Source organism: Myotis daubentonii, chromosome 8 (genome assembly GCF_963259705.1).
Source record: "Myotis daubentonii chromosome 8, mMyoDau2.1, whole genome shotgun sequence".
NCBI classification, from domain to species: Eukaryota; Metazoa; Chordata; class Mammalia; order Chiroptera; family Vespertilionidae; genus Myotis; species Myotis daubentonii.
Genome location: NC_081847.1, coordinates 42,923,457 through 42,936,479, shown reverse-complemented (window position 1 = coordinate 42,936,479; position 13,023 = coordinate 42,923,457). Strand labels below are relative to the sequence as shown.

Genomic DNA, 13,023 nt, shown 5'->3' with positions numbered 1-13,023 from the left:
TCCCAGGATTGCCCAACTCTCTCCAAACACTGCGGACGGCAGTTCGTGTGGAGATGAAGACAGCCTCTCTGTTGACTTTATTTCCAAACCCTGCCTTTTGGAATTGACACAGAACAGGGCAAGCCGCTGGACAGGCTTGACCATCCGGTCAGCCAACTCCAACCCCGTTCCTGCTCCATCTGCTCAAACAGAAGCTACTGAAGAGATCTCAATAACACAGATAAAAAGTAGAGCAACATGGGCTTTGGACCCCAAGGCCAACAGGCTTATCTCGAACCGGTCAACTTTTCTCTGTGGCTTCCAGTCCCCGGGAGGCAGGGGGGCAGGGAGAGACCAAAGCTCCCCTCGTCCCTTAAGACCTGCTCTGCACAGGTCCCTGTGGGTGGGGGCAGAGGCCGTGATGGGCACCTTCCTCAGCACTCCAGGTACCCAAAGCCCCAGGTCTGCTGTGGCTGCAGGTGGAGGGAGGCTCTGGTTTGGGAGGGAAGCCTAGGGCCAATGTAAAGGCAGCACTTGGGTTCAAGCACAAACTCTGAAAGCAGAACGCCTGGTCTACCTCTTACACGCTCCGTGACTTTGGATGACTTTTAAAAATCCTCTCAGTACCTTGATCTCCCCATCTGCAAAATGGGAACACGAATGCACCTGCCTAGCTCATTAGATTTAGGGCACTAAATCCGTGGCTCTCAAACATCTGCCTGAGTACGAGTCTCCGGCAGAACTTATGTAAATGAAGTTTCTGGGGCTTCATTTCCTGAGAGGCGGGCGCTAGGTGAGGGCCCGGGCTTCTTGGTTTTCATCACGTGTCCCCAGGTGGATCTGACGCAGGTGGTCAGCACTGCCTGGACCCTGCGTGTGCCGCCTGGGCAGCAGCACTGGCTTCCCCTGGGACTGGCCCTGGTTGCCCCCTGGGGTGCTGGAATCTTTGCGGATGGCTTGTCTCCCTCTTCCTGACCCGTCGATCTTACAAGTTTCAGCTCCAGCGACAGCTCCTCCAGGAGAAATTCTTTACGGGACTTTTTGATGGACTTGGACCTCGGGGCAGGACGTATGCCCTACCTGCCATTCCAAAACCCACTTTTTATAGACGCGAGGCAATCTCATTCGGGGCAACAGCTCATCTGATGGCAACAACCTCACCTGAGCTGACATGTTATTTATAGTCTTTCTTTATTCCACTAAGTGTGAATGTTAATATGCTTTGCTGTAGAGATATGAAAGGGTTCCATGATAGTGTGCTGGCCCAGACTCTACTGGCAGTGTGACATAGGTTTGGGATATGTAACATGGCATTTTTCTGAAATGGAAAAAAAAAATCTGCATTCCAAAATGCCCACCTTGGGCCAGGAGTCTGGGACTGTGGATCTGTAGCCCATTTTGCTCTGATGGTCGGTTTTCCTGTCTTGTCACTCAATGAGAATCCTGGGGTCCAAGACCCTGGTTTTCATGTGGCATCCTCAGCATCCAGCACAATGCCCAGTGCAAATAACAATCAACCAGTGTTTCGTGAATGAATGAATGGATGCTTTCTTGTGGAGGAAACTACCTGTCTTTCTCACTGTCTGGGACATTCCCTGCCACTCCCTGACATTTGCGGTAGGGTTTATAGAATTACTAGTAATTTCCTATGGCTCTTTGGTGTCTCTTCCTTGAGACCAGGCTGTCCCTAAATTGGGGTGGGGAGGGGCTAAGAAGGTTATGCTTGAAAAGCTAGACTCTTCCACTCTTCATTTAAGCAGGGCTTTGAAAAAGAGGGCGCATTTCTGGGGCATTAGAATGTCTTTATAAAAGAGATTTCCAAAATTTGGGGGATGGGTTGAAGCCTTCACCCCCAAGATCCTCTTTCCCCGAGATAAAGCTCTACCCACACAATATCAACAGGGGGGATGCAATTCCCTCCTCTCCCAGGCTTGAAACACCAAGGACTCCAGGGCAGGAGGCTGGGAACGACACAGCTTCCAATCCAGCTGAGGAGGGGATGACAAGACACACAGAAACAGAGTTATGAGAGATTGGGCTCCCAATATACATGATTAATAGCCTCCAGGCTCTTGGGGTGTATCGTGACAACGATATTAGACAATGCAAGTCAAATATTACACTAATCCAAGTTGCCTGTTGCCACGTGTAGAGGTTGCAGACTCAAATGCCTACATGGTCCGGGCAGATAAATGAGTGACGTGGGCCCAGTGTGACGGAGGGAGTGGAGGGGAGTGTGGCAAGCTGGAAGGTTTGTGCCTCATCTAAAGAAGGCAGCCCCTATTCAGCTCCCGCTGATGGAAGCCAGGTCTTCTAAACTTTCAAGAGAAATTGCAAATCTTGATTTTAGATAAAATTGTCTCATTAAAAAGTTCTAGGCAGGCCAAATAAAGTTCATGGGCCGTCAAGTTATGGTCCACTGACCACTATCTTGCAACTTTTGTTTCCACATATCCTAGGTGATGCCCCCTTTTAAAAACTTAGGGAAGTTAATTTGAAAGTGCCTGAAAGTTTCCCATCATTGTGAGCTGGGACCATCCCATATGGAGGTGACTGTCATTTGCAACTTCTCACCCCCACACCAAAAGGCAGGGCAGGCTCACCTCCTCTGGGGCCACCTCCTGTTCCAAACACAGAGGCCTCTTCCCCTCGCCCCTGGTCGGCACCCACCGAGATCACCAAGCAGCAACCAGAAATCTTGTGCCAGGTGCCTCTTCTGAGACAGCCAGGCAGCCTCGAGCACCAGGCATGAGTGCAGAGGGCAGCCAGGGGGTGGGGGTTGCTAATAGCAGAGTGATCTGAGCAGAGGTTGGCTGGAGTTGTCCAGACCAAGGGAGTTCTGGAAGCTAACTTTAGGGCTGGTGGCTTCAGTGTTCAACTTGCAGAGCAAGAAGGTGACTGGCCCAAGGTCACAGGGTCCTGGGGCTTCTTGGACCCTCAAGATAGGTATGACCATTGCTCTTTTTATGTCACCAGCAATAGGTGTTTCCCAATGCTGTGTCTCTCCAGCCCTCACAGCTAATATTTGTCTCCTGTCGATCCAGTCTCCAGCCGGTTACTTTTTAACTGGAGTCAGGGTTCAAAGGCCTGAGTTTTGTTTAAACACTCATTACATCGGGGAGGGCATGTCCCCCTGATAATCTCAACTGATGAATAAGCAAGGATCCTCTAAGTAAATACAGACTGTAGAGAAGGCATGGCAGGGGTGGGGGTGGGGGGGTGGGGAAGGGCGAACGAGGGGGTAGTGACAGGAAGTGGGAAGACTCCACTGCCGAAAGAGGTCTTAGACTTTGTAAGGAAGCTAAATCAAAAAACAAACCCAAAATCTAAACTTTCTGCCCATAAATCATATTAAATATAATATCTAGGACCCTTTATAACAGCGGTTCTCAACCTGTGGGTCGCAACCCCTTTGGGGGTTGAACAACCCTTTCACAGGGGTCGCCTAAGACCATCGGAAAACACATATATAATTATATATTGTTTTTGTGATTAATCACTATGCTTTAATTATGTTCAATTTGTAACAATGAAAATACATCCTGCATATCAGATATTTACAATACGATTCATAACAGTAGCAAAATTACAGTTATGAAGTAGCAACGAAAATAATTTTATGTTGGGGGTCACCACGACATGAGGAACTGTATTAAAGGGCCGCGGCATTAGGAAGGTTGAGAACCGCTGCTTTATAAGAATACAACAATGTCCATCAGTTAGTTCCTGGGGGTAGAGAACCCACCCCTCAGCCTGGTCCTTACTGCCCTTTAACTCTACTAGACAAAGCCAGGTTTGTACTGCGCTGGAGGCACCTGGAGAAAAGGAGGCCCTGGCTTGCAAGGTGGAGAGTCTGCCCTGCAGCAGAGGCGGGGTGCCCCCTGGGAGGCCCTGGGCTGGGGCTGTCCCTGAGAACAGCTGTCTCTTCAGGCGGGCATCCCTTATGCACAATGCATTTTGTTGTCTGAAGCAAGAACCCTTCCTTCCATGGTTTGCTGGTACCTAAATACCCGCCTTTATCCCTTTTGGCTCAAGCCAAGCTTCACCTTTGGAGTTTGCTAAAATAAAAATACTTCCGGAAGGAGGCATATGTTTAGTGTGATCAGGCATTACATCTTAGTGTGAACGACTGTATTGGGTCTTCCCACTGAGAGGCTTGGTGGAGTGGGTGGGGGGTGGGCAGGAAAGTGCAATGTCTGAAGGGAACGGTGGCTGAGCCAGAAAACCTGGGCTCAAGTCTCCACTCTGCAAGGGATCGCCACCCACAGGCTCATCTCGGTTCCCAGAATCCCATAGTGTACCGTTGAGATGAGCAAGCACTGCCAAGCACAGCATGTACCGGGATGGGGAGCCCCGATACCCAGGAATTGCTTCCTCATGCCAGCGTTTTGGGGCCCTTACTCTGGCTCAGGGGCTTCTCCTGGACTTTGAGGAAGACAAGGGGAAAGGCATAGGAGTGGCGGGCTCTGGCCCGACCAGGAAGAGACAGAATTTCCTGCAGGTGGTTGCCAAGGCTGATCTCCCCCTAGGATGATGTGTTTCTTGAGGTCAATGTGAACTCTTTAAATTGTCCTGCTGTCATCTCTGCCCAGATCTCCAAGACGCTGAGCAGCTGCCAGCACCCCTGTGCTCAGGCTCAACCCCCTTCCCCCCACCACTCCAGGGCCCACCTGCATGCTGCCCCACCCTGAGGCTGAGGGGGCCAAGCTGTCTCCCTCCATGAGATGATTTAGGGAATGAGAATTGGAGGCAGAAAAGTCTGGCCTTACTGGCCCTGCCCCCATCCCTGGCTCCGCCAGTGGTGGCATAGAAGCCATCTGTCGCTGTCCCAAGCTGGGCTGCCAGTGCCCCTCCTTTCTCTCCTGGCTCAGTGACAAGCAGCCCCTCTCCCTCAGACCTGACACTGGAGAGAGAAGGTAGGGTGCCCAGAGTCCCACAGGGGCAGAGTGAGAAGCTGACCACCCCTCCCTGCGGGCCTCCCAGTTCCCAGGAACGAGACACACCCATGGTCATTGCCATTCCGGTCACTGCAGGGGAGGGAGGGTTGCCCTGGGAGTCACCGAAGGAAGGTGGCAGGTGAGGACAACAGCGCTGGGCACATGCAGAGTGACCCAGGGCAAGCACCCAGCCTCTCATGGCCGAGGCCCTACGTTGTCAAACGTACTCAGTCGTGTGATTCGAGCCTGAGGAGCCCTGAGCACACACAGGGCGGAATCTTCACTGTCAACTTGTCCCGCCATTCGGCCCGGACAGGGCCAGGCAGGACTGAAAACTGTTCACTTCCTCGTTCCGGGAACTGCAGGCAGAACTCCCGCAGCAGGATCGCTCTTAGAAACTGCCCAAATGTGTAATTTTCCTTTAATAACAGTCACCTATGGGGCGCGGCTACAGGGTTTTGGCCAGGTCCAAGCCTCGGACTAATGAAAGGACAGGGTCCTCTCATTGCCACGTGCAAGTCCCAGCTGGAGGGCAGGGCCCTCCCAGCACAATTATAGCCAACAGCTATGGTTGTAAGCTTGAACCTATAGTCCAAACACGTGGCCCCACGTGCCTTGTGGTAGAGTTCAGGTGCATATAGTTGAGTGAGGTTGGAACTCACGAGAATGCTGTAAACAACGTGATCACGCCCCTACTCTGCCTCGTGGCATCTGCTATAAAGACACGGCTTGTGGGCGCTGGCGTTGTCTCCTCATCAGGGACCAGTGTCCCACCGAGACTCAGCTTTCATTCTCTTATCTGTCTTTCCTTAATCCTTTCCCCCGCCCCCCCCCCCCCACTCAGTTTACCTTTGGCCGCAACAGTCACCTTCAGCGGCCAGCCTGTCCCTTTGGGTGGGGTGTGCACGGCCCTTCCAAGCTAACGTGTCCGCAAGTTAGCCCTCCCTCAGGGAAGAATAAGGCTTTCCCAAGCACTGGGGTGCGGGGAGGTGAGCAGAAAGCTTTGGGAGAAAACCTGTGCCCTCCCCTCCCGCCCTCTGTACCCCAAGCTCCTCTCCACAGCTCTGGGCCCTGTCAACAGCGAGCCATGCACGCGAGCTGCAGACCTGCCAGTGATGTGTCCCCTGGGCGCGCTGAAAGGCACCCCTGAAGTGGCAAGTTTGCGGAGCACCTGCCTACAATGGGTTAAGTTAGAACAGCCAGTTCAGACTTTAAGACGAAGTCCTTTAGGTGGACACGGAGGAGCTGTGTCCCACTCTGGGCTCTGCCGGCGAGGGGCCTGGGCAAGGCTGAGACTCAAGGGCCGTCTCTGACCTTCCCCCCTGACGCCCTGGGCGCTGGGGAGGCCTTTTCCCCGAGAAGGCCCAGCCGAGAGGAGGTGGCACTCCACCTCCAGGCAAGGGGAGGAGCTCCCCACGCATCCTGCCAGCAGTTTATCCTGTCACCACTTGCATCCCAGTGGGGAACATGGCCAGGACCAATGTGGGGGAGAGGACAGGGCACTGCAGAGGGGCTGGGTTGGGAGGGACAGAGTGACTGGGGCTGACTACCTTTCCCCCAGTCTAGTCTGAGGTCAGCCTTACAAAGGAAGGGGGGGGGTCTTCGGTCTCACCCCCGAGTCCCCACCAGTGAGCAGCCCCCAGTCCGTGACAGGGTCTGCAATGCATGTTTGAAGGAGTCTGTGTTGGGTCTGAAGTCAATTCCCGATTCATGTGTTTTCCTGTCCAACTCAAGTCCTACAAACACTTGCTTCGAGATCCCACAGCCCGAGCTCTCTGGAAATGCATGCTTTTGAGAAGGTTCTCTGGCAGGCGAGAGGGCACCAAAGGGCCAGCAAGTGGCTTTTGCACCCATAGGTTCAGGACCCCTATGAATGGGTCCCAGGGCCAACCATGGGAGCTAGAATTCCTGGAGACCCTACTCTCACTTTTATAAGGGGCTTTAAAATTTCCGAAGTGCCTACATCACTCTTGGACTCCAGAAAAGGCCAAGAGCTGGTGGACCTAGCAACTGTGTTCTGAGGTATAATCTATTCCTCTACTCTTTTTACTTCACGTTGTGTTTTTCTCTAAGGAGGAGCATAAAAAAGTTCAGAGCAGTTCTGTCCACTGGCCAGTCCCTTGTGTTTGTGTGAGGCTGGATGAGGCAGCAAGGGCTCAGAATCTGACACCTTTCCAGTGAGATACCATGCCCGCTAACACGCTAATTGAGAAACACGTCACAAGAAACTAAGGATGGAGTTATGTCCTGCTTGGATGTTCCCTCCTGGCAGTCTCTGCGGGGATTAGGTTAGGGCCATCATGAGGATGCTTAGTCCTAAAGAAAAAAGGAAACATTTTGAGGAATCTGCGAATTTTAACCGAGGATAGAGAAGAGATCTGGGTTCTGATAGCCTCTTTCTTCCGAGATGGGTCTCGTGACTGAGTTTCGTTAAGTCACATAAATTGAGCACTGGTTGGACAAAGACCAGAACTGTCTTTGCAGGGATGGACTGGCATGGATTACAGAGTGTTAGATAGTCATCAATACTCAAGTTTAATAAAATGATAATGGATAAGATCAGATGTGCATCTCATTAAGCTGAAGCCAGGAGTTTTGGGCAGACTTTAGTGATGTTTCTAAAGAAAGGACAGCTAGCACAGTAGGTAGGTGATCGAGAATTGTTTCTAAAGGTGTGGAATCTTAGGGAGATTAAGGAAATGAACTTGCTCTGAATCTGCAGGCATTTAACCTGCGGCAGCCCGACGATACATTCACGAAGAAGCTTTAAACAGATAAGCCATCATACTGGATGTAGAAATGTTCCAGCTTCCATAATTCTTTATTAAATATTTGACAAGTTGCATCACTTCTTTACAATGACTTCACTTTGTCATATGACTGTTTTGCTGTCAGGAAAACAATCTACAAGTTCTCATTCGATTGCTCGAGTAAAATGAAAAGCCCAAAGGGTTCTGTTCTTAAACCAAAGTTTTCCTGTGTTTATCAAATGCAACCATATTCGAAAGCTACTTTGATTGTGAAAATGAGCACTGTCCGTAAGTTGTCTTAAAAAATGTCAAAGTAGTTTGGTATTTAATCACTGTATCAAATAGTACTTGGCTTTTTCAGGTGGTGGGTTTATCAGACAAAGTTATGAAACACTGAGAATTCATTTGGAATGCTTGAAACTCTTTTCACCTTCAATGTCACTGTGTTTTTTTCATGTTTCATTTGATAATCGATCCTGAATAAATGACAGCATATTAACATCATCTTGGGGGGGTTCTCTCTGGTTCCGAGGGTCAGAATTCTCAGGGTACAGCTTGGAGAAAACCAGAAGGAACTAAGCTCTCACTCCCTTTCAAAACCAGACTGCTCAAGAAAGGTGTAAAAATGCTATACAAATATATACATATATATTTGGACAGCATATGTACGCATATTTGTATATAAATATTTTACATACATAGTAGAGAAAGAACAAAGTTACGCAGAACTATTACATGAAGGAAACCGTGACAATCTAGGTGAAATCAGTCTCAGTAGGAGCTGCAAACTGGCTTCTATGGGAACACAGATGTCTGCAGACACAGGGTCACGGTCACGAGACAGGCTGGCGATGCACAGGTACAAGGCTGAGAATGCAATTCACAGAGGTCTGTGGCCAATGTCGCTGGAGTCCTATTGTGACTCCTTACAAACAGACTAACCAACAGAAAGACATGCACTTTAAACATGCATTGCCGCACGTTACACCTTTAAAGATGGAGAGATGTCTGATGAGAGGTTTTCTTGGAAAAGTTCACACAGAAAGCTCTCCTTTTCTATAAAACATTATACAGCTCACGTCCTAATGCTACGGCATTTTCTGACACACTGAAAACTCTCGTGTGTGTGTGTGTGTGTGTGTGTGTGTGTGTGTGTGTGTGTGTAGACATATGCAAGGGTATATACACTGTTTGTTAAGGCTTAGATAAATTAAAAAAAAAAAGTGGTCCAAAGTATATCACATTTTCTTCCCAGTTTTAAAATCTAAAGTACAAAGTGAAGTTTGTAAGGATTTTTAAAAACACTTCTCAGACCTGAAATTGGCAGTTTTGACTTATCAGGATGTATCCCAAAGCCTGGATGCCAGAGAGGTAGTGATCTCCTGGGGTCAGGAAGGGAGCAGACCAGGCAGTTACCCTGCACAGTAGCACCCCCTATTGGCAAGGCGGAAAACAACACCGGACTGCACGTCCTCCCCTCCCTGTCAGTACAGGGGTGCAGACTCTGGGTGAGGAGGAAAGAGGCAAAGAAAGCACAGCTAGCACAGTAGGCAGGAGATCGAGAATTGTTTAACCCAGGCTCATTTTCTAGGTTTTAAAATTTCAGAGCTGAGAGATAAGACTTAGGAAAATACTAGTCAAGTGTTCAGCAATTAGCAACTGTTAGAACAATTAGTAATTTGTTGCATATGAACTTGGCTTTTAAGGGAGCCAATTTGGACCTGGCAAGATCAAACAGCAATAGTATATGCTGTCTATTTTTATCTTAATGTGAGATGGAGAAAGTGTTTCAAATGTTTTGCAAACCACTTTTCAGAAGGCGGGAGGAATAATCCGTGTCAGGTCTCTTGATAGCATTCGTCACCTGACCCTTAGGGAATAACTGATGTTAGCTACAACATCTCTGCAACAAACAGTCAAAGAAGCATCTCACACTGTGACCTGGCAGAGGCCTGGCTACAGGAAGGTAAATAATGGAAATGTTTGGGGAGCTAGAGAGAAGAGTGCTGATTGGGAACACAACTTCCAAACAGACAAAGGCTCGTTGTTTCCTTTTCTCCAGGCAGCACAGCCCCTGAAGCTAATCCCACCGACAGGACCTTCCTAATTGATCTCCAGGTCAACAAGAGGCAGGGAGAGAAATAGCCAGAACAGACAGTTGTGATAACTGATGTTCAAAGACCTTCAACATGTAGTATGTAAACGCGGGAACTTACCTCCTAAACTCAAGGCAAACCGGCCCATGATAGCCATGCCTTCTTCTAGGAACTAAAACACACACACGTGGATTCAAGTGATTGCTAAGGAAACAGAGGCTCCCTGGACTCTGGAGCAGGGTCACTGCTGGGTACACCTGGAAAGGGTGACGCAGGCTGCTGACCAGAGAGGTGGAGGCCCATGGAATGACCCATCCTTCTGCTCCTCACCTGACATGCTTTCTTTACTGCCTGCTGTCATTACGTCCCGAAGATGACGCAGAGTGGTCAAGATTTAGAGGAAACAAGAGATATGACTACTTTCAACAGAGAGTGAAACACGGAGAATTGTTGAGAACTAGGAAACCTTATTTGGATTACAAACAAGCAAAAATGAATCTCAAACCCAGCACTATTGAGCTGTTATTGAAATCAGATATTAAGGAATAGATGAACTGAACTGTCATTCACAATCACTGCTATTGAAATATTTATAGGGGCAATATGTGGATAATTCTCATCTGTTCCTGGTATACAGATTATCTTAGAGTGATTTTTTCTTTCATATTTTTAAGACTTTGTCTAATTTGCATTTAACAAATACTCTGATTTTGAATATATAATTTTAAAGTGATAGAAGACCCCCCAGTCTTTATGCCAGAATTGCTGGATTTCTTCCCCTCCAGTCACATGATCACTCTCAGAACGCACCCAGCACGCTGCTCACCCAGGCTCTGGCACAAGTCTGACAAAGAAAGCTGACCCTGGAACAAGGAGGGACTGTACGAACGGGTTTTGCCACTGAGACATTTGTTGGGGGCGGGGGGAGATTCCACCAACAGATAAAAATACTGAGCAACACTGTGGTTTTTTCTCCCTAATTACTCAGGATCTACGTTTTCTGGTCACTATTAGGTACTTTAAAGTCAATATGCAAAGGGAGCCAGTCCTCAGCTTGGCAGAAACCCACCTTCTTTAGACACCGTGGACTTTAGCTCATTTACAACCACAAACACACAGCTTCTCACAAGCCACAAAACAGAATTTCTTCCACCAAAAGGTCCTTCTTGCATAACAAACAGAGGCCCTAAAGCCATCATTTTTGTCTTATTTATGACTGGCGAGAGATCAGATCTCTAGTGTTCCCTGGTAACCACCTCAGGGTCTAGGTAGGACAACACAGAGTAAGAAGCCAGCAGGGCTGAACTCCCACACTGCCTCGGGTGATCTCTCAAAACAGAATTCTGCACCAGGAGTTACAGCAGCCAAGGATCACACTGTGCACACATCCTCCCCCTGCCCCCCAACCAGCTCGACAGCCTGGCCGCAGGGGGGCAAGTCCTCCTGCTCTCTTTTCATCTGGCACATGACAGACACAGGCAGCCCACAGCACGGAAGCAGCATGCAACACGCCACAGGGAACAAAGCTGGTTCAACCGCGTGCGTATTAAACTCATCTCTGAGCAGAAATCAAAAAATGATTGGCGAGGACAGGTCTGTCAGCTTAGCTTCACAGCCAGGGTCTATACACCAGCAGCCAGATTCACTGTTGACAGGTATGGCACCAGAAAGATGTGTGCAGGGAGAGAAATAATCATCAGATTTAATGTCCACAAGAAACAAAACAGAAACCAAACCAGGTATGACCTCCACGAAGTACATAAAGTGCCTTCGGAATTGGTGCAGTTAGAACAACTGTGATCTAGCAATTATCAGCAAATGCATACAACAGGAGACTAGACAGATCTGGTTTCCAGTTTCAGATCAGGCAGTGCCGAGTTTCATTCAAATAAATGTCTCTACCCCGAACAGCAAAGAGGGAAATATAATAAAAGATAAAGTACAGCATCAGAAAGGGTTAAGTAATTTCTCCTATAAGAAATGACCGCCCAACCCCGTCTCAAATGTGTTAGAACACGTGTAAGTACTTTAGGGAATAATGGTGTGATTCCTTCCAGTCAACACAAAATTTGTCATGCTATGGTACAATTCTCCCAGCCTGTAGCGATTATGCTAAATTTGTACAAAAAAATCTAATATCCACTTTGTTTTCATTTTGAGTATGGAAAAAATTATCATTATGCCTAATGTTATACTTTAAATGCTCTCAAAGTACTTGTCTGTAAGAACGATTTGGACATAAACCAGTCTTCCAGTTCTAATAAAGTCGAGTGCAGGGGTGTCAAAGTACTTCAAAAGCAAAAATGTCACAGACATTAAACCTGGCATCAAAGTCAAATACAAAAAAATATATGCTCACTTTTCCAAGTACATGAGACATCTTTAATTGTAATGAAATGAAATCGGAAAATCGGTCTAAATCATTTTCAAAAAGTAAACATGAGTTGTAATACTATACCTGTAGAGTGATTAATTCCATTCATTGTCATTATAAAGTATGCAAAATATTTATTAAGGGCTTTGCCTATAGAGGCACAACATAAATAGAATTAAGTCCTCCTGAAATGTAATTAGTGTACACATCAACCAGTTGATAATTCACGGTGGAAAATGCAGAAACGGGACCTGGGACTGGGTTCCCACGTCTGGACTTGGGCAAGTCACGGGCGAAGGCTCTGCTCCAGGAGCCATGCTGTGCAATGCTCCCTGCCATCGTCTCTGCAAAGTCCGTTAGGCAAACGCAAAAGTGCAAGCAGGACTTGCTGGACGAACCACCACCCGAGGCAGGGGCGCTTAATCCACTCCCTCAAATCCTTGAGCGTTTTCCACAGCCATGAGAAGTTTCTCTCGTAAATCTTCAAAGGTTTCGTATGGAGGTAAGTCAAGGCGGTTAAAGCTGCAACAGCAACAAAAGTGTAGGTGACAAGCCATCCTTAGTATCCTTCAGTTGTAGCAGCATTTCCTAGATTTGGCTAAGGGGCATTTGGTGTTGGAGCAAGAGTATGCAAATGTCTGAAGTGAATTCTGATGATCAGAATATAAATACTAGCGAGGAGACTGTCCACACCCAATAGGCTATATAACCTGCCGAGGAGAGAAAAGACTTTTCTAATAGTCCATGAAACCTCTCTACTCCAGTTCCATAGGAGACACTGACATACACTCTAAGATTTCAAAACCCTATAAACACAGAAGGTTTTATGCATTAGGAGTTCTGGATGCATGGAGCCGTGTCATTCCCAAATGCTCTCACTTTGACAT

General features: G+C 48.0%; 1 protein-coding gene across 9 annotated transcripts in view; it reads right to left on the bottom strand.

Moving 5' to 3' along the window:
• Window positions 1-7,710: 7,710 nt before the first annotated feature.
• Window positions 7,711-13,023, bottom strand: part of NEDD4L (NEDD4 like E3 ubiquitin protein ligase) — a 303,889-nt gene continuing 298,576 nt past the window's right edge. For all 9 annotated transcript variants that reach the window (XM_059706201.1, XM_059706202.1, XM_059706203.1 and 6 more), the window contains one exon: window positions 7,711-12,658. In XM_059706201.1, the coding sequence (XP_059562184.1) occupies window positions 12,556-12,658 (103 nt within the window). In that variant the 3' untranslated portion in view covers window positions 7,711-12,555. The remainder of the gene's footprint in view (window positions 12,659-13,023) is intronic.